The sequence below is a fragment of the Mercenaria mercenaria genome, chromosome 11 (genome assembly GCF_021730395.1).
Source record: "Mercenaria mercenaria strain notata chromosome 11, MADL_Memer_1, whole genome shotgun sequence".
NCBI lineage: Eukaryota > Metazoa > Mollusca > Bivalvia > Venerida > Veneridae > Mercenaria > Mercenaria mercenaria.
This window is the reverse complement of record NC_069371.1, coordinates 69291742-69314819: the sequence shown is the minus strand read 5'-3', so window position 1 is coordinate 69314819 and position 23078 is coordinate 69291742. Positions and strand designations below refer to the sequence as shown.

The following is a 23078-nucleotide window of genomic DNA, read 5'->3' as shown; positions in this document are numbered from 1 at the left end:
AACATGTTTAATTAACGATAACACATAATGAATTGAAGTCTAATGTATTTATTGTGGCAGGGGAATGAACGAGTGAACCAGTTTAATACAACAGTCTGTGAAATGGTGAAAAGATTGACAAAGATTGATTGAAAAGGGTCATAATCGATAACAATCAGTACATGTCATATGATCGGATTCCCTCTGTCACCCACAACAGAAGGAATTCGATAATGCAAACATTTCGGGTTGTGTGGCATCTTTGATAAAAAATAAAATGCGTTTTGGTAAATGGTTGTCAAAGAATTTTAATAAACTGATTACAAGCAAATATTATCTTTATTTACATGTATTTAGACAGTGATAATATCGCCCCCCCCCCCCCCCCCCCCCCCCCCAAAAAAAAGCAACTTTTTTGAAAATTGTAATTTACGCATAATGCTTTAGTTTTCGGCTTTTCCCTTATGGCTCTAGACATTCAATATGGACTGGTTGTGAACAGGGTTTCAAGTGCAGGCGTACATGTACCTTCATTATCCCGCAGCCTAAAAATGCCAGCTTTCATTTCTTCAATCCCTGACGTACATTTAGTAGAGACATGTCATGAAGGACAGGTGTGATCATGAAATTAACGTACAAATACAGTGTAAATTATCCTGTTTTAGTATTATCTGAGACCGTCTCCTGTTAGCTTCGTGGGCTAAATGTGGCACATGTTTCTTACTTTTTAAACCACCGCGGTCCTCTTTAATCATTTACTTATTTATTTATCAGGTAAAGCTTAACAATCGAGGTCAATGCTATACGATATTTAATGTTACAAAATCCTTTCAGTAATCCAGTTAGGTTGTTAATTGTACTAATGCGGTAACCCGGAATGATCGTAATAATCTTACCAGTACTTTGTGGACATTGACTGACTGACGTATTTTACGTGTAAAAGCATTGGTTATTTTTAAGATCACTTGACTTAACTGGAAGTTAGCCGAATCAGCCCAGTCTTCGAACCCTTAACGTAACTGTAACACACAGTACTCCTGCACTCGGTAAGAACAACAAGATCTGCATAAAAAGTAACGCATCTTCTTTTAAAAACTTTTTATCAATTGTTTTAGAGTCAGACTTGCTACAGAAACCACGTCCGTTAAGAGGTCATTTTCATTAAGAGACCACTTTTTTCAGTTAAGTTTTACCTTATTAAAGTGTACAAACTACGTAACATTAAGAGACCAGTCGTGTAAAATACCACTTTTCGCTCTTCCATTAATGCAGCTTGTACTGTTATACGCAAACCCACAAAAAGGAGTCATGAAACGGATAACGCACACACATGTCTAAATGGATAAAACTCAGGGACTGGTGTAGAGTAAATGGAGCATGGATGCATTGATAAGTATGGATCACGGACACACTGAGATATGGCTCATAGACGTACTGAGGAGTAAATGGTTCACGGACGCACATAGAGGTAAATTGATCACGAAGTCACGGACAGAATATGGATCACGGGTGCAGTATAGAAGAAACTGATCATGAACACACTGGGGAGCAAATGAATCAATTACATAGCGGAGAGTAAATGGATAACGATAATATGAGCCGCGCCATGAGAAAACCAACATAGTGCGTTTGCGACTAGCATGGATCCAGACCAGCCTGCGCATCAGCTAACGGTTTCTCTAATTACAATAGGCTTTGAAAGCGACCAGCGTGGATCCTGACCAGACTGCGCGGATGCAAACGCACTATGCTGGTTTTCTCATGGCGCAGCTCATATATCACTAATGCTGGACTGAGAACGTACCGAGAAGTAAATGAATCAAAGACGCATTTAGACGTAAATGGATCGAGTGCTGTTTGAAGTAATTTAAAACCCTAGCAAAATAACATTATTGTTGTTGTCATTATTATTTTTATCATTGTTATTATTATTACCATGGTCATGATCATTATAAACATCAAGCTAACATCAGAATTTCATTGTAAGAAGTTCGTTCAGCTTTGTAATTAAGACTTGCGTTACGGTAACATTTGGCGATTTTTTAGAACTTCATTTTTTTAACAAATTTCCCTTCCCCGTCCACCTCAAAATATTTAGATAATTCTAGAGCGCGCAGTTTCTGTCCTATGTCCGCACGGCAGATGTTTCATATCAGAGTGCTAGAAAATTTATTATATACGAATGGCTACACCACAGCAGCCCTTTCTCTACATATCTTTTTTAAAGTTGCACATTCACACATTTTTTGTATGTTAAGAATTCAAGATTTTCTGCAGAGCAGCTTTTTTATCGTGCAAACTTTATACACGCTCAAATTATGCCCGCCCGAGTACCATATAACTAAATGCATTGCTGTGTATCTAGACTGACCATTGGTACATAAACAGGTCACCATATTATGGATGTGGCTTTACTGAATTTATGCGTATGCACAGTAAGGTATTGATTTCGTTTTTTTTTATTTGGGCTTAACGGCACACCAACACAGTGCAAGTTTTACTACCTAAACAAGAATAAAATATTGGTTCTACACCTCATTTACATCGAAATAAAAATATGAGGTAAGCAAATGATCATGTATGCAAATGATTAACCACATTGATTTAGAAAGTACTTTTTGAACACTAATGTTTTCATACGTTGATCAAGGCAGCGCATCGAGAACACCAAATTGATATCTGCAATGTGAGCTAAAGATGCACGGTAAGGATTAACCGAATCGATCAAAGGTCACAAAATTTATCATGGACGCGGTGAGGTCACCATATTAATCACCGGCGCATAGCGAGGTCAACAAATAAATCACGAGCGCACAGCGAGGTCACTAAATTGATCACGAGAGCAAAGTGAGGCCACCAATTTATGGGTAGACAGTGACGTCACTAAATTAATCATGGCGCATATTAAGGCCGTGTGCACAGTGCGGTCACCAAATTGATCTTGGATTCACACTGATGAATTCAAATTGATCAGGTATAAAGTGAATGAACAAGGTCACCAAATTGATCAGGAACGTAGTTTGGGTATACCAAAGTGACAAGATTTGCAGTGTTGTCCCCTAACGAATGATCGTCAATGCCAATCGTGGCAACCGAAATGATCCTGGAGGCAAAGTCTCATAACCAAACACCTAATGGATGTAGGTAGAATGTATATGAAGTCTGAGATAAGGGAATTTCTGAATTTTCTCTACACCAACATAACAATTTCCTTTTTATACATTCCATTTCTCCGAGGAAAATATCAAAATCAACTACAATTTTCACATTTATTTACTTCAAGTTGTTTTTTTACTCATAAATTGATAAAAGATTTAAAAGTTCATCACAGTTGTAAACATGTATTTAACACAAATGAAAATACATAAATTTACTAGTATGTACAAGTCATAAACTTAATACAAGCTGTAAATAGTTATACAGTCAAAATTGGTAATACTCCTTGGAAATCTTGCGGATTCTGTAGCTAAGTTAATTCTGTAGCTAAGTTAATCCAACAAGCAAAACCTCAACAATTAATGTACAGTTATGATTTATCTTATCTTTTATGTCCCAATGAAACACTATAAATTGGGTAATTTATACATAGACTTGATTCAGCGATTTCAAAGTTAATAGCTTCCTTCGCACTACTAAGAATTTGCAAAACACGAGTGTTTGTGTTCTAGGACATGACGCAGATTACAATTCCATAAGGCTTTCAATTTTAAGTTAAAAACAGATGAAATGTGTGTGGTTATGCATAATTACATGGTTAGAAAATCACCACTTTTAATACTGCACATGAACTTTTACAGTTACAGCCATCAAGGGAGGTAATCAAAAACAATAGACTAACTAAAACTTTTGCATTATGTTAATCAATATTCAAACCTTGGTCAAATATTAGAGAAAATAATTATTGAAAATAGGATATACCATGAAATTAATATATTTGACATTGATAACGAAAGATGTGGCAGCCACATAATAAACAAAGGCATTATGAGCCTTTAATATTCAGGAATATTTCAAATTTGTGAGTGGTGTTATTAGTGAATATCATAAACAAGAGGGCCAAGATGGCCCTAGGTCGCTCACCTGAGAAACACACCATAATACACCATAACAGTATAAACATAGACCTAGTGATTGCATGGAAAAAATATTCTGACCAAGTATCATTAAAATTGGAGCAAACACAAGTATTTCTTTTATTTGACCTAGTGACCTTGTTTTTGACCCCCGATGACCCATATTCAAACTTGACCTAGATTTCATCAAGGAAATCACTCTGACCAAATTTCATAAAGATCAATTGAAAAATACAGACTCTATTGCATACACAAGGTTTTTCTTTGATTTGACCTAGTGACCTAGTTTTTGACCACAGATGACCAATAACCAAACTCTACCTAGATTTTATCAAGGCAATAATTCTGACCTAGTTTTTGACCCCAGATGACCCATTTTCGAACTCGGCCTAGATTTCATCAAGGTTATCATTCTGACCAAAATTCATGAAGATTACTTGAAAAATACAGCCTCTATGGCATACACAAAGTTTTTCTTTGATTTGACCTAGTGACCTAGTTTTTGACCCAAGATGACCCATTTTCGAACTCTGCCTAGATTTCATCAGGGTAATCATTCTGACCAAAATTCATGAAGATTAATTGAAAAATACAGCCTCTATTGCATACACAAGGTTTTTCTTTGATTTGACCTAGTGACTTAATTTTGATCCAAGATGACCCATATTCAAACTTGACCAAGATTTTATTAAGGCAATCATTCTGACTGAATTTCATGAAGATCAACTGAAAAAAATAGCCTCTATCGCATACACAAGGTTTTTCTTTGATTTGACCTAATGACCTACTTTTTGACCCCAGATGACCCATATTCGAAGTTGACCTAGATTTTATCAAGGCAATAATTCTGACCAAATTTCATAAAGATCAATTGAAAAATACAGCCTCTATTGCATACACAAGGTTTTTCTTTAATTTGACCTAGTGACCTAGTTTTTGACCCCAGATGACCCATTTTCGAACTCGGCCTAGATTTCATCAAGGTTATCATTCTGACCATAATTCATGAAGATTACTTGAAAAATACAGCATCTATCGCATACACAAAGTTTTTCTTTGATTTGACCTAGTGACCTAGTTTTTGACCCAAGATGACCCATTTTCGAACTCTGCCTAGATTTCATCAGGGTAATCATTCTGACAAAATTCATGAAGATTAATTGAAAAATACAGCCTCTATCGCATACACAAGGTTTTTCTTTGATTTGACCTAGTGACCTAGTTTTTGACCCCAGATGACCCATTTTGGAACTCTGCCTAGATTTCATCAAGTTAATCATTCTGACCAAACTTCATGAAGATCAGTTGAAAAATACAGCCTCTATCGCATACACAAGCGAAATGTTGACGGACAGACAGACAGACGATAGACAGACGCCGGACATCGAGTGATCAGAAGAACGCATTGCTCAGGTGAGCTAAAAAATCAATGAAAACATTACCCAATCTACAGACAACAAAATTAAAAGACTTCTTAGTATCTGTAAAACTAAAATATTGCAAGATTTTTCTTTCCTTCCATGTATCTCTTTCATTTGAAATCTTCTTTCAAAACTTTCCAGTGACATTTTCATTAAATTCTCTGACATAACAGAACCATGTTTAAGGAGAATCAAATATCCATTACACTAGCTACTGTGTGTAACATCAATTGTATACATTTAGCTGAAAGGTCATGTACCAAAAAGGAACAAAATGGCTGAAGAGATTGTAGAGTATTTCGAACAGGACTTTACTGTTTAAAAATAACTGTGAAAACCTCCTCATTATGTAATATCTGTAAGTTACCGATTACATAAATAACACCCTGTCATGTAGGTTGTGTAGACATCAAGTGCAACCAATACTAAAGGCTGCACAGGGATAAGCTAAATGTTCGAGTTATCCAAGGTTGCAAGTAATCCAAACTTAGAATATACAAGTAAAACTGTCGAGGACCAAATGAATTACTGAAGTAAGCCTGGGTGCTTGAGCCACTGAGCAGTGATAGCTGTATGTCAATTCTTCCTTCAGAATGTCACTGTTTGATGTACACTTTCACACAGAAACCACGGAGGCACAGTAACTTATACACTGGTGTAATCCACTCAGATTTTACAGTAACTTATACAATGGTGTCAGCCACACAGAATGTACAGTATCCTATACACAGGTGCAATCCACTAAGAATGCCTAGTAACATACACAATGGTGTAATCCATTCAGAATGTAACTTTTGTATGGAACTTTCTGAAAGCCCTGGATATTCTCCATGAGTTTGGATCGTCATACTTATTATATAATGGCTCAATCTTTTGTTGTTTCTTTTGTTTACTCAGTCTTGTTGGGTCAGAGAACTTGAAGAATTTTGGAGCAAACTCGACCAACCATTTAGGGTCCATCGCTGTTACTTCTCTCATGTATTCCTTTGTTGTCAATACAAGTTCATGATATATTACCCTGTAAATACATTGTAAAATAAGTAATTACCCTGCATTATACACTGAATAATAAATTAGTATCTAATTAATACATTAATAAGTTTTAACTTTTTCCCTTGTATATGTTATACAGAATTATAAGTCAGTAGCCTGTCAATACATTGAATAATGTTAGTACCTTGTATATACATTGAATAATAAATCAGACCCTTTTAAATACACTGCATAATAAGTCTGACCCTTTTAAATACATTGTATAATAAGTCAGACCCTTTTAAATACACTGAATAATAATAAGTCAGACCCTTTTAAATACATTGAATTATAAGTCAGACCCTTTTAAATACAAATAATAAGTCAGGTCCTTTTAAATACATTGAATAATAAGTGAATAATAAGTGAAACCCTTTTAAATACTTTGAATAATAAGTACGACCCTTTTAAATACATTGAATAATAAGTCAGACCCTTTTAAATACATTGAAGAGTATGTTAGTACCCTGTATATGCACTGAATAGTAAGTCATTATCCTGTTCATAATTCAATAATAAGTCAATACACAGAATAATAAATTAGTAGCCTGTATTTACATGAATAATAAGTTAGTACCCTGTACATAACTATTTATTAATTTATCCTTCTATTACATGTTCCTTTTATAAAAACCTTCCATTCACTAAGAGTATATCACAGCCTTGTGAAGAACAGATTTGGAATAAATGGGATGATTCATAACAATTTATATTCTAATGAACTAAATACAGTTTAGTTTCACAAGATATGATTTTTAAAAGCCTAAGATTTTTTTTTATATTTTCTATGCATTATAGTACTCACCATTCTGGCTGCCTGTTGAATAAAGCACTAGAGGGGTGTATATAGACAACCTGGCTGTCCACAAGTGTTCTATATCCTTCCTGTGGATCTTTCTTGGCAGCGTTCCTGAAGAAACCACTACATATTGCCTTCTGTACCTTCGATGTGTTCTTACCACTTGACACCACATCGAGCTTGTGTCTGGTGATAAAAAATAATTATACAGAGATATTACATACATATAACACAGTCTGTATCTCCTATTTCTGCAAGAGATGCAACTCCTATAAAATCTATTGTATTTGAGCCCTATATCTCTAATGTTACAGGTATGTTTTTGTGATTATGCCTTTGCCTGTATACTTTTTTTTAATTTCTCTGTCCTAGAGCATGAAAAGTAATGGTTCTTCAGTGAGTTGACACAGAGTCCAAGATCATACATTTTTCATTTAGCAACAAATCTAACAGGGCCTTCCCTTATAAAAATAGACACTGGCAATAAAACAAAGATACAAGATAATTTCTAAGAAAACTATAGGCAGATTTTACTTTTAAAATAACTGAAAGAGAAAAATATTGATGACATATTATTAATAAACAAGTTATTCATGGCCCTGTATCGCTCACCTGACCTACTGACCTAAAGATCATCAAGATCAACATTCTGACCAAGTTTCATTAAGATATGGTCATAAATGTTGCCTCTAAAGTGTTAATCAGCTTTTCCTTTGATTTGACCCGGTGACCTAGTTTTTGTCTCTACATGACCCAGATTCAAACTTGACCTAAAGATCATCAAGATTAACATTCTGATTAAGTTCCATGAAGATACAGTCATAAATGTGGCCTCTGGAGTGTTAACAAGCTTTTCCTTTTATTTGACCTAGTGACCTAGCTTTTGACCCCACATGACCCAGATTTGAACTTGACCTATAGATCATCAAGATTAACATTCTGACCAAGTTTCATTAAGATATGGTCATAAATATGGCCATTACAGTGTTAACAAGCTTTTCCTTTGATCTGGCCTGGTGACCTAGTTTTTAACCCCAGATGACCCAATATCGAACCTATCCAAGATTTTATTGAGGGTAACATTCTGACCAAGTTTCATAAAAATTGGTCTAAAATTGTGACCTCTAGAGTGTTAACAAGCTTTTCCTATGATTTAACCTGGTGACCTAGTTTTTGACCCCACCTGACCCAGATTTGAACTTTGCCTATGGATCATCAAGATTAACATTCTGACCAGGTTTCACTAAGATATTGTCATAAATGTGGCCTCTAGAATGTTAATTAGCTTTTCCTTTGATTTGACCTGGTGGCCTAGTTTTTAACCCTACATGACCCAGATTCAACCTGGACCTTGAGATCATCAAGATTAACAATCTGACCAAGTTTCATGAGGATATAGTCATAAATGTAGCCTGTAGTGTTAACAAGCTTTTCCTTTGATTTGTCCTGGTGACCTAGTTTTTGAACCCAGATGAGCCAGTATCGAACTCTTCCAAGATTTTACTCAGGGTAACATTCTGACCAAGTTTCATTTTTGGATTGGGCCAAAACTGTGACCTCCAGAGTGTTAACAAGCTTTTCCTTTGATCTGACCCGGTGACCTAGTTTTTGACCCTAGATGACCCAATATCAAACTCTTCCAAGATTTTATTGCGGGTAACATTCTGACCAAGTTTCATTAAGATTGGGCCAAAATTGTGACCTCTAGAGTGTTAACAAGCTTTTCCTTTGATTTGACCTGGTGACCTAGTTTTTGACCCCAGATGACCAAATATCGAACTCATCCAAGATTTTATTGAGGGAAACATTCTGACCAAGTTTCATTAAGATTAGGTCAAAATTGTGACCTCTAGAGTGTTAACACTCAAATTGTTGACGACGGACGGAAGACGGACACAGGGCAATCACAAAAGCTCACCTTGAGCACTTCTTGCTCAGGTGAGCTAAAAAAAATGTAAACAAAGGACAAAAGAAGGACTCATTACAACTAACATTCTTGGCAAAATATAGAATTTATCACTATTTTATATGTCTTGTATAGTGCACCTACCTATCCATAATGCCCAACATCTGTTTCCTTACATCCTGTGCTCGTTTAAGTGTTCGCACCTGCACAAAGTTCTCAAAGCACCATGGACTGGAGAATTTATTATTTTTCCAAGCATTGTAAACTGCCAACAATGTTACATGATCCCCTTCTATCTGATGGAACTTGGCTTTACGCTGGTCAGCTAACTCCTGTTTATCCTGAAAGCAAAAGAAATGCATAAGCTTTAAATTACTCAAAAGTTTATTCAGAATATTAGGATCTTACATGTCTGCTTTTGTAAGACAAATTGATACTTTTCATGCTTGGTAGGCAAGAAATACCTATTATTATATATGACTGTAAAGGAATTTCTTGGTAAGTTTTCATCCTTTTTTGGTACGCAAGTGAAATATATATATTTCTTATTTGGCTACTGTGCCACCTGTATCTTTTTCCCCTTTTTTCTTGCTTCATTTAAGTTGGTCAGGTAATGTTAGTACAAGAGAGTTGCTACAAAAAATGTTCATTCCTATACAACAGAGATGTTTAGTTTTGACAAATAATTTTAATCATATTGTTTTTTCTCTTATCACATTTCTGTATAATGGCTCTCAAAGCAAAATTTTATTGCTTAAAATATATCATTTCTTTTACATCAATGAGACTTACCTTGGGTCTGTAGAAGACATTTTGTACAGATAACATTGACACAATAGTGAGAATTTCATCGGAGCAGCCAAGGTGTACAGACATAATCAACATCTTTGATAACATGGGCTCTAGTGGAAACTCAGCCATCTAAAATAATTATCATATTTTATAGTTAAAATCAACAGTCTTGTTTTAAACGATCAAAAATCTGTTCATATTCATAAACATGCAAAATAACAGATCAAAGAACTAGATAAAGGTTTCACGCTTGAAAAAGATTATAATCTGCTTATAAATGTAACCATTAGACTCAAAATTCTATCTATCTATCATCATAATAATCTGATTCCTCCCCAGTGGCACAGTTTCTGTGAAGCAATAATATATCATTTATTGAGATGAAGTACTTAATATACTGTTGATCTAAAATTCTAAAAGAGATTTACACTTAGATATAACAACTACTGTAACTTACCCGTCTGCCAAGCCTTGTTAACAGCCCCTCGTCATCTAACGCACTGAGTGCATGAAGCTGTTCCATAGCCGCAACCAATGTTTGCATAGGCGGAGCATCCATAAAATCAAATGTTAATAAATCATTTATTCCCATAGCTTTTAAAGATAGCACAACACTTGCTAAGTTAGTTCTCTGAATTTCAGGCACATTTGTTGGTAACATTTCATCTCTGTACGCTCGTTCCGTGTATAGTCTGTAGCATTTACCCGGTCCTGTACGGCCAGCGCGACCTGCACGCTGCTTTGCTTGGGCCTGTATTTGAGATAAAAACATATATAATTGAGGAAATGTTTCTTAGGTTGAAAGGAATTACAGTTTACACAAACAAAATTACAAGAAATGATTTCTTCAGTGTCCGCATAATATTATTGAAGCTGATTTAGCATTTAAGTTATTTTAGTTTGATTGTGTAGACAGTTTGGAATTTATTTCACACAAAAATCTACTTTATACCACACTCTTTATGGTGTAAGATGGGATATAATTGCAACCAAAGAGGGATTCTGGCTGGTGACATTTGAATTAATAAGCAAAATGTGTTCACAAGACCATCAACCCCTTAAACTTATTGTTCTAAGCCTGCTTGCTTGTTCATGCAAATAATATCTTAACAGTATTAAAGCAGACTGTTGGTAGCTTACTTTCAAACTTCAGAGATTACATGTATATACAAGAAGACTTTAACATCAATTGTAACTTCAGATAAAATATCCAAAATAAAACGAAACAGTAAAACTGAAAAAGTTATAAAATCTGAGACATTGTTTGAGGCTTCTCAACTATAAACTCTTTGTTAGATCAGAACCATCTTTTTCATATATATGAGGTTTTTTTTAAGTTATTCATTTATTCAGTTGCAGTTAACCTATCCAGTGTTTGCTGATTCTTAACTTGTTTCCCCACAAAAAGACAAGTTTGCAAAATGCATCAGAGGTTGTTGGTAAATGTCTTTTGATAAATGATTTTCTGTCAAACTGGTCAAACCTAGTGAGTCCACAACAATATAAACAAACAACAGTTCAAACCTACCTGTGAAATAGGTGTGACAATAAGTTGATCCATTCCAGTTTTTGCATTGTACACATTCTGTTTGACAAATCCGGGATCCACAACATAATATATACCATCTATAGTCAGTGATGTCTCAGCAATATTGGTAGCTATGACAACCTGTAACAGAATGTTAACTAGCAATGTACATTATGATTACATGAGTCATTATATGATTTACCAGTCTATTGTTTATGCTAGTGACCAGTCAATAGTTCTACTGGGCTTAAGTCAAAAATAAGAAAAACCTGATGTCATTTGATAAAACTCTTATTAAATGGCTTACTGGTCATTAGTCAATAAATGTATACTATTTCATGACAGTAGATTTAAATACTTCATTAAAAGTTTTCGGTAAAACTGAAGTCAGTTCTTTTACTATCAAACAGAAAACTTAACCCTTCTTCAACTACCGACAACAAAATATTTAAATTTGTTAACTTTTTGAAAGTGAACAACTGGAAAACTGCAATTATTTAAAAGACACTTGTAAAAATCAAAACTAGATCACAGAATTGTACAAGGATTCATAGAGTTCAGCCTGTAACGTAAATTGGTGGCAAAAGTAACAATCAGTGCATAGTAATTCAAAAGCAAAACCAAATTAAATGAGTCATTGTTCCAGCATAATCTGAACTTTATAGATCTGAAATGAGTTATCATTTACACTGTGGTTGGTTTTTCTTTGGCAAGAAATATAAAAACAAACAGATAACAGTTATCAGTTAAAAAAAATTTGAAGAAATTTTATGTCATTGCTCCAGGGTTGCAAACACCACCAAGGGTATGACTTCATTAAACTGTTTTTTTGAAATAAAGTGTTTTAATGAACATGACATTAGACTAATTTTTGCCATTAGCTGATTATAACTTACCTTTCTAGAACCAGGAGGGGCTGGATCAAAGATTCTTGTCTGCATTTCACTGGGAAGAGCACTATAGACAGGTAAGATGATAAGTTCCGGTACCTCAGGACCAAGCGCCTTCATACGCTCGTACAATATCTCACATGCTGTGTCAATCTCCTCCTGACCCGTCAAAAACAACAAAATGTCTCCCGGTGGCTCCATTAAATGTATCTATACAAAATAAACATCCAAATAATGTACATAGTATTTCATAAATAAACATCATACCAAGTCTATTTCAATGATCCATTTGTCTGATAATCTCAATGATGTGGTGTTGTACCATGTACCAAGTTTAACATTTATGTTTATAAATTATCTATGTCAATTAAATTAAACAGCTCTTACACAAAAACTGATATCCATTAAATTTTGCTTTTTATGGCAATTCTATACAAACTGATAATACACCATAAGGCTTATCAGTGATCGTCAAGATGTACATACCTGCATTACTGTTATCATTGAAGCATCCAGGTAGTCTGTCTCGGCTTCTTTTGTGTACAAAATTTCAACAGGATATGTGCGACCAGGAATAGTGAAAATAGGCTGAAATTAAATCAGATAAGTATGTACTGATATCTGCAACAGTTACTTTAAGAAAGTCACTAAACAGCAGAAATAATTTTTACTTTTAATAAAATTTAATCCTTTTTTTACCATTTACCCCTGAATATGACTAACTGTTGCAACTTTTTCGAAAATCAACACCTGACACAGTGAAAGCAGGCAACAAGGAAACTGGATATCAGCTGTGAAAAATATTACTACAACTGAAAGGAAGTAATTACAGATTCAAAGTCAAGAAAATGCTTACAGAGTCAAGTAAAAAAGGTGACAATGTAATCAAAATAAAGAAAATATTTACAGAATCAAACTAATGAAGGTACTTACAGATTCAAAGAAATACTGTGAAAACTTGACTGCATCTAGTGTGGCAGACGTCACAATCAATTTCAGATCTTTCCTTTTCTTTACTGCCTGTGGAATTACAAAATGAAGTTTTACATGGTTTTTATTTACATTTGTTTGTCTATGTATGTGTTAAGAGTTAGGTCCATGTTTCGGATAAAAAAGTTCGAACATCACAATATCACAGAAAGAAAGAATTGTTTTACATGAAAATTGAACAGCATATAAAGCATTTATATTATTCTACAAAACCATTGTCAATTTACTCGTATATGTATTGAATTCCGGAAAGGGACTGCATGAAGTGGCCACACTTCTGGACAGTTCAACGCCTTTAAAAACTCACCATTTTTAAAATGCTGTTACATGTCTTTGTTTTGATGCATTTGCAACAACGTACCAGTGCTTAAACTTTACATAATTAGGTTAAACATCATTTCTGACATTTGTTTACTTTTATTTCTTTACAAATGGCATTCTTTTTTAAAAGGGGGACAACTCTTTTAGAGTATTTTAAGTATCCAATTCTACAGGACAGAACGGTAAAATGTATTAGACAGATAGTTTTTAAAGGTGTTGTTTGTCTTCTAAAAATTTTTTTGGTTTTGTGATATACTGCTAAACCTTAAAATTGTATTTAAACAAACTATTCAAACATGTCTATGAATACGTGAGAAACAAAGATTATTAAATCTGGTTAAATCCTAATATAATAATGACTGAACAATGAATATATAAACCAAAATATAACATTAACCAAATTATAACAAGTAAATACCTCCTTAAGTAAACCAAACAGAACATCAGTACTGACTGTCCTCTCATGGGCCTCATCCAACATCATAATCTGATACTGTGTCAGATCTCTGTCTATTAGACACTCTCTCAGTAACATACCCTCTGTCATGTATTTGATCTTGGTCTCCTGGCTTGTACAGTCTTCAAAACGAATCGTGTAACCAACCTAACAATGAAATACATGAAGGCCATGATGGCCCAAATTCACTCACCTTTGAGTACACTGACAAGAAAAATTTCAAATAGATCTAGTCATAAATGTAACTTTTTGAGTGCTAATAATGATTTCTATGATCTGGCCTTGAAACATAGTTTCAAAATGGCCATAGACTCTATAGAGATAAACACTCTGACCATTTTCATAAAGACTGTGTAGAAAATGTGGCCACTGAAGTGTAAACACATTTTTTTCTTTGATTTGACCTTTTGGCCTAGTCAAAGATGACTCAATTCCAAACATGACCTAGAATTCATCAAGATAAACATTCCTACCAAGTTTCTTGTATATCAAGTAAAATGTGCAGCCTGAAAGTGTGTGTGCAATGCTTTTCTATGACCTAACCAAGTGACCCAGTTTTTGACCCTAAATGTCCTTGGTTTCAACAAAGACAAACATTCTGACATTTGATAAAGGTCTGGTAGAAAAGAGTCTTTTTACAACCTAACCTTGTGACTAAGTTTTGTGACCCAGGTTGACACAGTTTCACAACTGACCAAGGTTTCTCAACGACATACATTGTGGCAAGGTTCATACAGGTCGGGTGGAAAAGGTAACCAGGTCTTTCTATATTTTGGCCTGATGGTCTACTTTTGACCCAAAATGACCAAATACCAAAACCATCTGAGATTTTGTTGAGGCAACCATTCTGACCAAGTTTCATAAAAACTGGGTCAAAATTGTAACCTCTTTTTGTGTTAACAGTAAACTTGTAAACCACAGATCATCCATCTATACTATCTATACTAATAGCTCACCCTGGTTTAGATGAGCTAAAAGTGATATCAACACATTAGTAAAACATATTTTCATCCATTTTAGTTAAATGACTATATATTCAAAGATCATAAGCCTATGGAATATTTCCTAACATAAGAACAACTAACATAATAATTTTATGTTTATGCTTGTATAAATAAAGGTAAAAGGTAAAGTTTCTTCTTTAACGTGGGTAGTAGACGAAAGTCTTCACCTAGAATGGATGCAGCCGAGCCCGAGGCAGGTGATATAGTTACCCCCCACCCAGTATCCAGTCTAGGTCAATACTGCTGGAAACAGTACCAATTTACCCAGCACTTAACACTAGTTGGGATATCAGCTGCGACTCGGAATCAAACACAGACTGCTGGCGTTGTAGTCCAACCAGCTAACCACTGCGCCGCTGACTCCCTGTCATTTTCAAAATAGTATAGCCCAACTACTTGCTTTTTTTTATTTTCAGCCCACTACAAATTTCTACACAAGGAGTTGGAAAACTCCCAACATGAAACTAATATGGTGGTTAAGAGTATGAAGTTTATTTTAACCCCCAGATAGAATCAGAACACTTGTATCTCTATCATTCCAGCATGTATACAAGTTTCGATTCTATACCTCACATTTTTGTTTTGACCTAAACAAGATGTGAAACCAAAATTTCTAATCCTGTTTGGCGCCATATAACATGTAGTGTGTGGTTGCACTGTAAAACCAAATTAAAATTCAATTACATATTAAATTTGATTATCGGCAAATTCCAACATACCTCCTGACCAAGTCTGCAACCAAATTCTTCAGATACTCTTTTAGCCACAGACATAGCAGCTACACGACGTGGTTGTGTACAACCAATCTTCCCGCGTGTAGTGTAACCTGCCTCGGCGAGATACTGTGTTATCTGAGTTGTCTTCCCTGAACCCGTCTCTCCAATAACAATCAACACCTGGTTGTCATTCACAGCCTGTTTGGTTATAAACAATTTTTATTCAATCTTCTTTTTTCTTTTCAAGTAAATTAAAGTACTTTTTTGCTCAATCAAGGACCTACAACACTGTTCTTTTTACAAATACAGTAACTAATTTTCTAGCATATAACTGTGAGCAGTCAATCTTTTAAGTTAATTTGTCTCACCACAAATGGTGATGTTTGAAGATGAGGAATGGTCACAGGTCATATCTGTATTAGTATCAATCCATTCTTGTAAGCGGTATTGATGCTAGACAAAATGGTTCCATTTGGTTAACCAAGAGATGGCCCATATAAAGCAACCTAAGTCAAAAATGAGGTCAAGGTAAAACTGAGGTCAGGTGATGTCTGAAGATGAGGAATGGTCACAGGTTACATCTGCATTAGTATCAAGTCATTCTAGTAAGGGGTATTGATGCTAGACAAAACGTCCCATTTGGTTAACCTTGTACGGATGTACGAACAAACAAACAGACGGACAGGACGATCACTATATGCCTCCCACATCAGTAGATGCCAGGGGCATAAAATTATATGTACTAATGAAATAATTGAGTTTAAACTTGCAATTTGCATTAAACTAAAACAAATAAACAATGAACAGCATGGCCTTGGGAAAACAGACTAATAAGAGATATTAATGAACTTTTTTTGAAATAAACAATTTCTGCTCTCCACAAAAACATATAACAATGAAAGTACTCTGAATGGCTAATTACGTATCACTAACTGTAATACACAAGATGACATCTGCAGTAATATCTAAGGTCTGAATATAGTGTGCACTTAAATAGTGGGAATATATAAAAGCAAGGCACAACTGCACCATAATATACATTACATACCTTTATAAGTTCATCTTTAAGTTTATAGATGGGTAAACTCTGTCTTTGTTCCAGCAATGATTTTTTCTCTTTCTTGCCGTACGAGGCTTTCTGTCCCCCAGTGATATGTTTCTTCCACTCTGGAAGGTCAGCAGGAGCTGATCCCACACCTCTCATACTTGCCAACTTTTTATCACCTAAAATAGACAGAAGAAGTTAAAATTTCCATGATACATGTACTTCAAAATATTCTTGCAATTCATTATACATGTATTTTATTAATACATACTCAAATTTCATTAGCTTTGCTCTAACCTTAAAGAGCCCGTGGACATTTTGTCTGAGCCATTGGTAGTTCGAGCCAACCAAAATTCCAGTGTTTTCATATATAATATGAACGGATGTAACACAGAAACAAAAGTCACATTTATGACGTACCAACTTCTGTATTTAGTATATCATGTAACAAGAGCACCGCCTTGTGGGTGCTGACGCTCATCTGATTTTTTTGTGTAATAGAAATATTGTCCTACCCATGATTTTCTAAGTCTAAAAAGGGCCATCATTCTTGCAAAAAGCAGGATAGAGTTATGTTTCTTGATGTTCAGTGTCCACTTATGATGGTGAAAAACTGTTGCATGTTTTAAAGCAATAGGTTTGATAGTTTATGAGAAAAGTTGACTTAAACATAATACTCAACCAAGAAAATGATTTTCTAAGTCAAGAAGGGGCAATAATTATTGCAAAAAGCAGGATGGAGTTATGTTGCTTGCTGTACAGGGTCAGCTTATGATGGTCAACAAGTGTTGCAAGTTTCAAAGCAATAGCTTTGATAGTTTAAGAGAAAAAGTTGACCTAAACATAAAACTTAACCAAGAAATCTTATATTTTCTTAGTCCAAAAGGGGCCATAAATCTTGCAAAAAGCAGGATGGAGTTATGTTTCTTGCTGTACAGGGTCAACTTATGATGGTGAACAAGTGTTGCAAGTTTTAAACACGGTGGCAATACCCTGGGTATGCAGGGGTGCAAAATGGCGGCGGAATCTCTCGATTCAGGTAACATTTTTCATTATAACTGTCTTAATACTTAACCAATTTTAACGAAATAAGGACGAGTGCCCGCTCATAAGAATATTACACCCTCGGCTATAAAGCTTGGGCTTCTGAATTTCGTAGTTTTTGTGAAAACTGCAACGGCGTATTCTGACGGAAAAAATGCAACTGCTATGTAGGGGGGCATTTTTATGAAAATGACTAAACCAACTACCCCCGTGTGTTTCGAAAAACGGCTTGTAGGGCTGAACTGGGCTTGACATGTTCCAAAGCTGTTGTAGAACTTTAGCAAGTGAAATCGCCAGTTTTCGGCAATTCCGGGTGATTGAAAGGAAATGCTATGTGGGGGAGGTGTTTTCATTATGTTATGTGGGGGTGCTTTTGACATGTGGGGGTGACTCAAGTTATGTCCGTCCGTTCGTCTTTGCATGTTTGTTCTCATACGTCGTTAGCACTAGAAACTTCAAACTTGATCACGATACTGCTATGGCCTTTGGAGAGTGCATTTTCATACGACACCTAGATATAAAGCTATAGGTGTCATAAGGGGCCTGGATCTATTATATTAAATTTGGCCATAACTTGTTCTAAATTAGTACTTGACCAATTTGGCTTATAATCAAATAACAACTTTGTTGACAAGATGTTCAATTATATTCTTTAATATTTGACCTTTACTTTTATTTGACTTTTCACCTTTACTTTTAAAAGTCGGAACATAGTCATTTTGCAACAAAAAGGCGGCGTATAGATACGCGATAGTATCATTTGACAAATTCTAGTGATTTATTGTAGTATTCCTTTAAACACATAGTGGCAGCGGACGAAAACACATATTACTTTTAGGCAGGTCAATACAACTACAAAATTACCAATAGTAAGTCATTTATTGTAATGTTACATACTCAATACTTTAATATTAAAAAGTTGTAATCACTTCACATTTTCAAATGAATGCAATTCTGTTTCAGTATAGCTATTATGCGACAAAGATTGTCTTTATTTAATGAAGAAAAAGTTTCACGAGCTCGTTTACCACCGGTGCAAATGTCATGTGCGAATAGTACAATTTAATTTGAAATACAAATGCTGTTTCAGTAAGACTAACCCCGACGTATATTACTAAAACACATTATATCTCCGTTGCCGCTGTTGGATTTTTTTTGCGAATTTTGCGACTGGGGTTTTTATCAGTTGATCAGCTGCATCTCCACAACCAGGAACAGCGATGGTAACTTTCATAAAAACTCTTTTAAAGAAATTGGAAAAAAAAATATTAAAGGTGGCATTAGAAGTTGTATTGTACCGAAATATAGTCATGACAGTTGAAACTTAAAATATTCTATGGTTCAAAGTGGTAAAGCAGTTGTCTAAATAACGATTTTAAACATTTTCGATATCACTATCCTTATTTTAAAAAGAAACTGCGCGTAAAGCATAAAATTATTGTATAGAACCTTTCAGTTCTTTTTTTTTAAATTGCAAGAACCGCGTTGGCCCGAATACATTTACTGCTAGTACATAGGGAAATAATTGGCCGTTCGAACAATATTTTAAAGGGTCAAACTCTTTCACATACATAGGCTAAATTCCAAATATACAACAATTCAGTTTGAAATATCATGATACGATTTTGACTTTCACTATATATTTCTACTAACACATTCTTCTTCATTTTTTTTCAAAGTTAAAACAGTTAATCAGAAAGTTAGATAAGGAAACATTACTGCCACGGCACTCGTGAGCACCGAAAACAAAATAAAATATTTGGTGGGGCATGGAGTACGCTAACTGGCTATAAGTATATGAGAAAACTAAGAAAAACAAGATGTGTTTTTGAAGCACAATGCCCCCGTTGAAATATGAAGCTGGAAAAAGAGCTATGTGCTTGACGTGTAAATATGTCAGAACGAAGACCAAGGTCAAATGTTTATTTACCAATGTAATGGGCATGTACAATGAATGGGATGTGTGAATATGGAGGGATTTCATAAAGAAATGAAAAAGTAATGGTAAAACTTAAGAAATTTGCTAAGTGTTTGGCCTCGAAAAAGTTATCTTGAATGCCGAGTTCATAGAAGCATGTATGAGTTTCAAATATATATATATAATGGTTAATTATTTATGAAGATAGATAGATAGATATTTTATTGAACAAAAGGTCATAGACCCGTGAGTCCACATTGTATATAAACAGTGCATAGTATATTATGTTCAGTGGTGGTACAATCATATAAAACATATTGAAATTACATAAGTTGATAATAACTATAAAATTTCATTAACAGTGTACATGATGAGGCAAAGCAAGATATAGCCTAAATGTGCCTAAACAAAATATGTCACGATATATAATTTAAAGCAAATTATACTTTCTAGTATAAGATTAATAAGAATGTGTATAAATTTCACATATAATATGACATGTTCATCTCTATTTTGGTAGACCGTGATTTCTGTAGTGAATAATTAAAGTAGAAATCAACTGTAAAGAAAGCAAGAATATGTCTTTTCATAATTTTCAAGTACAGTGTAACATATTACGCTGACTTGACCTAAAACTTTCTATAATTTATGAAAGGTTATTAAGGTAAACAGTTAACAGAAATGTGCATGTATGAATATATAAATGCCAATTTGTGATAGTTTTTAATGTAAAAATCAATATGTAGCATAATGCTCTATGTCTTGAGGAGAAAAGTGTTAGTTATAATATATAGGTCTACGGAGTTCAAATGCCTTGTATACAAATATTGACAGATTTTTCTGGATTTGGTAGTTTTCAGATGTTAACAACTCTATAAATTTTGGTATGTTTGGGCGTTTCCAATAATATTTCTTAATATGATTTTGTCTAAGATCTTTATATATCTGACATTCTAACAAGAAGTGGAACTCATCTTCAATAACATTGCATATAATACACTTTCTTTCATTTCTTGGTATTTTGTTTGGTTTATGCCATCTTCCTGTTTCTATAGATAATCGATGTGCTGATAGACGAAGTCTTGTTAATGCAATTCTGAATTTAGTAGTTTTTATTTTATCAAGATAGATTTTAAATTCGAAATCCGAAAAAAGTTTATAAGTTGATGCTCTTGTCGAGCTGTCCAAAGATTCATTCCAAAGCTGCATAAAATTGTCTTTTAATCGTTGTCTTAGATGTGATAAAAATATATCTTCGTTCCCTACACCTTGATTGAGCCAAACATGGTAAAAACCTAATCTTTCTAATACTGTCTGAACTGATTTCGCCCAACAATTTTTATACGGTCTAAGCTCCATATCATGTATCATCATATCATAAATATTTCTAATGTGTTTAGTATTGTTTGACCGTAGTATTTTGAACCAAAATTTAATTATCTGGAATATTCTTTGATTTATTAGTGGCACTCTTCCTAGTTCGCCATAGATAAAAGAATTCTGTGTTTGTAACCTTACGCCTAGAACGTTTTTGCAAAAATGTATGTGCATATTTTCTAGTTTCTTTGACTCATTGAAGCCCCAGACTTCACATCCATAGTTCAGAATTGGAACAATAAGTTTATCAAAAAGTTCTAACGTATGTGAAACGGAAAAAGCAGTAAAATTTTGAATATATATATATATATATATAAAGAAATGAATCATTCATTAGCATTAATTTGATAAATAGGAAAATTGCCAAGTGTCTTGCCGTGAAAAGGTTATCTTGAAGGTCATGGTAGCATGTCTATATATCAATGTAAAGGTAATATGACAAAGAGTAAAGTATGTGAGTTTCAAAGACATCAATTAAGAAACAAATTATTTATTTGATATGTTTGGAGAGAGAGAGAGAGAGAGAGAGAGAGAGAGAGAGAGCAACAAAGATACTGCCCCCGATTTCACGGATATGGCGATAAAAACACAGGGAATATTATCAAAATACAAGTACGAATCTGAATTGACGGAGCTGACAGTCTGTTCCAGAGATATGTACCCAAATGTGTCTGTAGAAGGCATTTATATGTGTACGTCACATCCACCTTCAAAATGAAACATTCTTGAAAAGGTTTTTTCCACTGAGATAATTTCTAGCCATATTATATATACTTTATATATCAAATGATCATATCACTGCGTGCCTCTAGCAGCCTAGCAACCAGTTAAGTCACCCCCACATGTCAAAAGCACCCCCACATAACATAATGAAAACACCTCCCCCACATAGCATTTCCTTTCAATCGCCCGGAATTGTTGAAAACTGTCGATTTCACTTGCTAAAGTTCTACAACAGCTTTGGAACATGTCAAGCCCGGTTCCGCCCTACAAGCCGTTTTTCGAAACACACAGGGATAGTTGGTTTAATCATTTTCATAAAAATGCCCCCCTACATAGCAGTTGCATTTTTTCCGTCAGAATACGCCGTTGCACTTTTCACAAAAACTACGAAACTCAGGAGCCCAAGCTTTATAGCCGAGGGTGTAGTATTCTTATGAGCGGGCACTCGTCCTTATTTCGTTAAAATTGGTTAAGTATTAAGACAGTAATAATGAAAAATGTTACCTGAATCGAGAGATTCCGCCGCCATTTTGCACCCCTGCATACCCAGGGTATCGCCACCGTGTTAAAGCAATAGCTTTGATAGTTTAGGATAAAAGCTGATCTAAACATAAAACTTAACCAAGAAAACTGATTTTCTAAGTCCAAAAGGGGCAATAAATCTTGCAAAAAGCAAGATGGAGTTATGTGTCTTGATGTACAGGGTCTGCTTATGATGGTGAACAAGTATTCCAAGTTTCAAAGCAATAGCTTTGATAGTTTAGGAGAAAAGTTGACCTAAACATAAAACTTAACCAAGAAATCTGATATTTTCTAAGTACAAAAGGGGCCATAAATCTTGCAAAAAGCAAGATAGAGTTATGTTTCTTGCTATACAGGGTCAGCTTATGATAGTAAACAAGTATTCCAAGTTTCAAAGCAATAGCTTTGATAGTTTAGGAGAAAAGCTGACCTAAACATAAAACTTAACCAGGCAACGCCGACGCCGACAACCGCTCAAGTGATGACAATAACTCATCATTTTTTTTCAAAAAATCAGATGAGCTAAAAACTGAATGAAAAC

The 23078-nt window shown here is 34.6% G+C and overlaps 1 protein-coding gene across 3 annotated transcripts in view; it reads right to left on the bottom strand.

The window, feature by feature from the left end:
- Nucleotides 1–3234: 3234 nt before the first annotated feature.
- LOC123531358 (ATP-dependent RNA helicase DHX8-like) overlaps nt 3235–23078 on the bottom strand; it is a 38048-nt gene continuing 18204 nt past the window's right edge. For 2 of the 3 annotated variants that reach the window (XM_045312219.2, XM_045312220.2), the window contains exons 13-24: nt 16957–17132; nt 15912–16106; nt 14150–14335; nt 13354–13440; nt 12907–13008; nt 12427–12630; nt 11531–11671; nt 10460–10753; nt 10003–10131; nt 9355–9551; nt 7311–7490; nt 3235–6491 (exon numbers count right to left, since the gene is read on the bottom strand). In XM_045312219.2, coding sequence (XP_045168154.2) covers nt 6254–6491; nt 7311–7490; nt 9355–9551; nt 10003–10131; nt 10460–10753; nt 11531–11671; nt 12427–12630; nt 12907–13008; nt 13354–13440; nt 14150–14335; nt 15912–16106; nt 16957–17132 — 2129 coding nt within the window. In that variant the 3' untranslated portion in view covers nt 3235–6253. The remainder of the gene's footprint in view (nt 6492–7310; nt 7491–9354; nt 9552–10002; nt 10132–10459; nt 10754–11530; nt 11672–12426; nt 12631–12906; nt 13009–13353; nt 13441–14149; nt 14336–15911; nt 16107–16956; nt 17133–23078) is intronic. The other variant, XR_008366124.1, reaches the window with a different exon arrangement.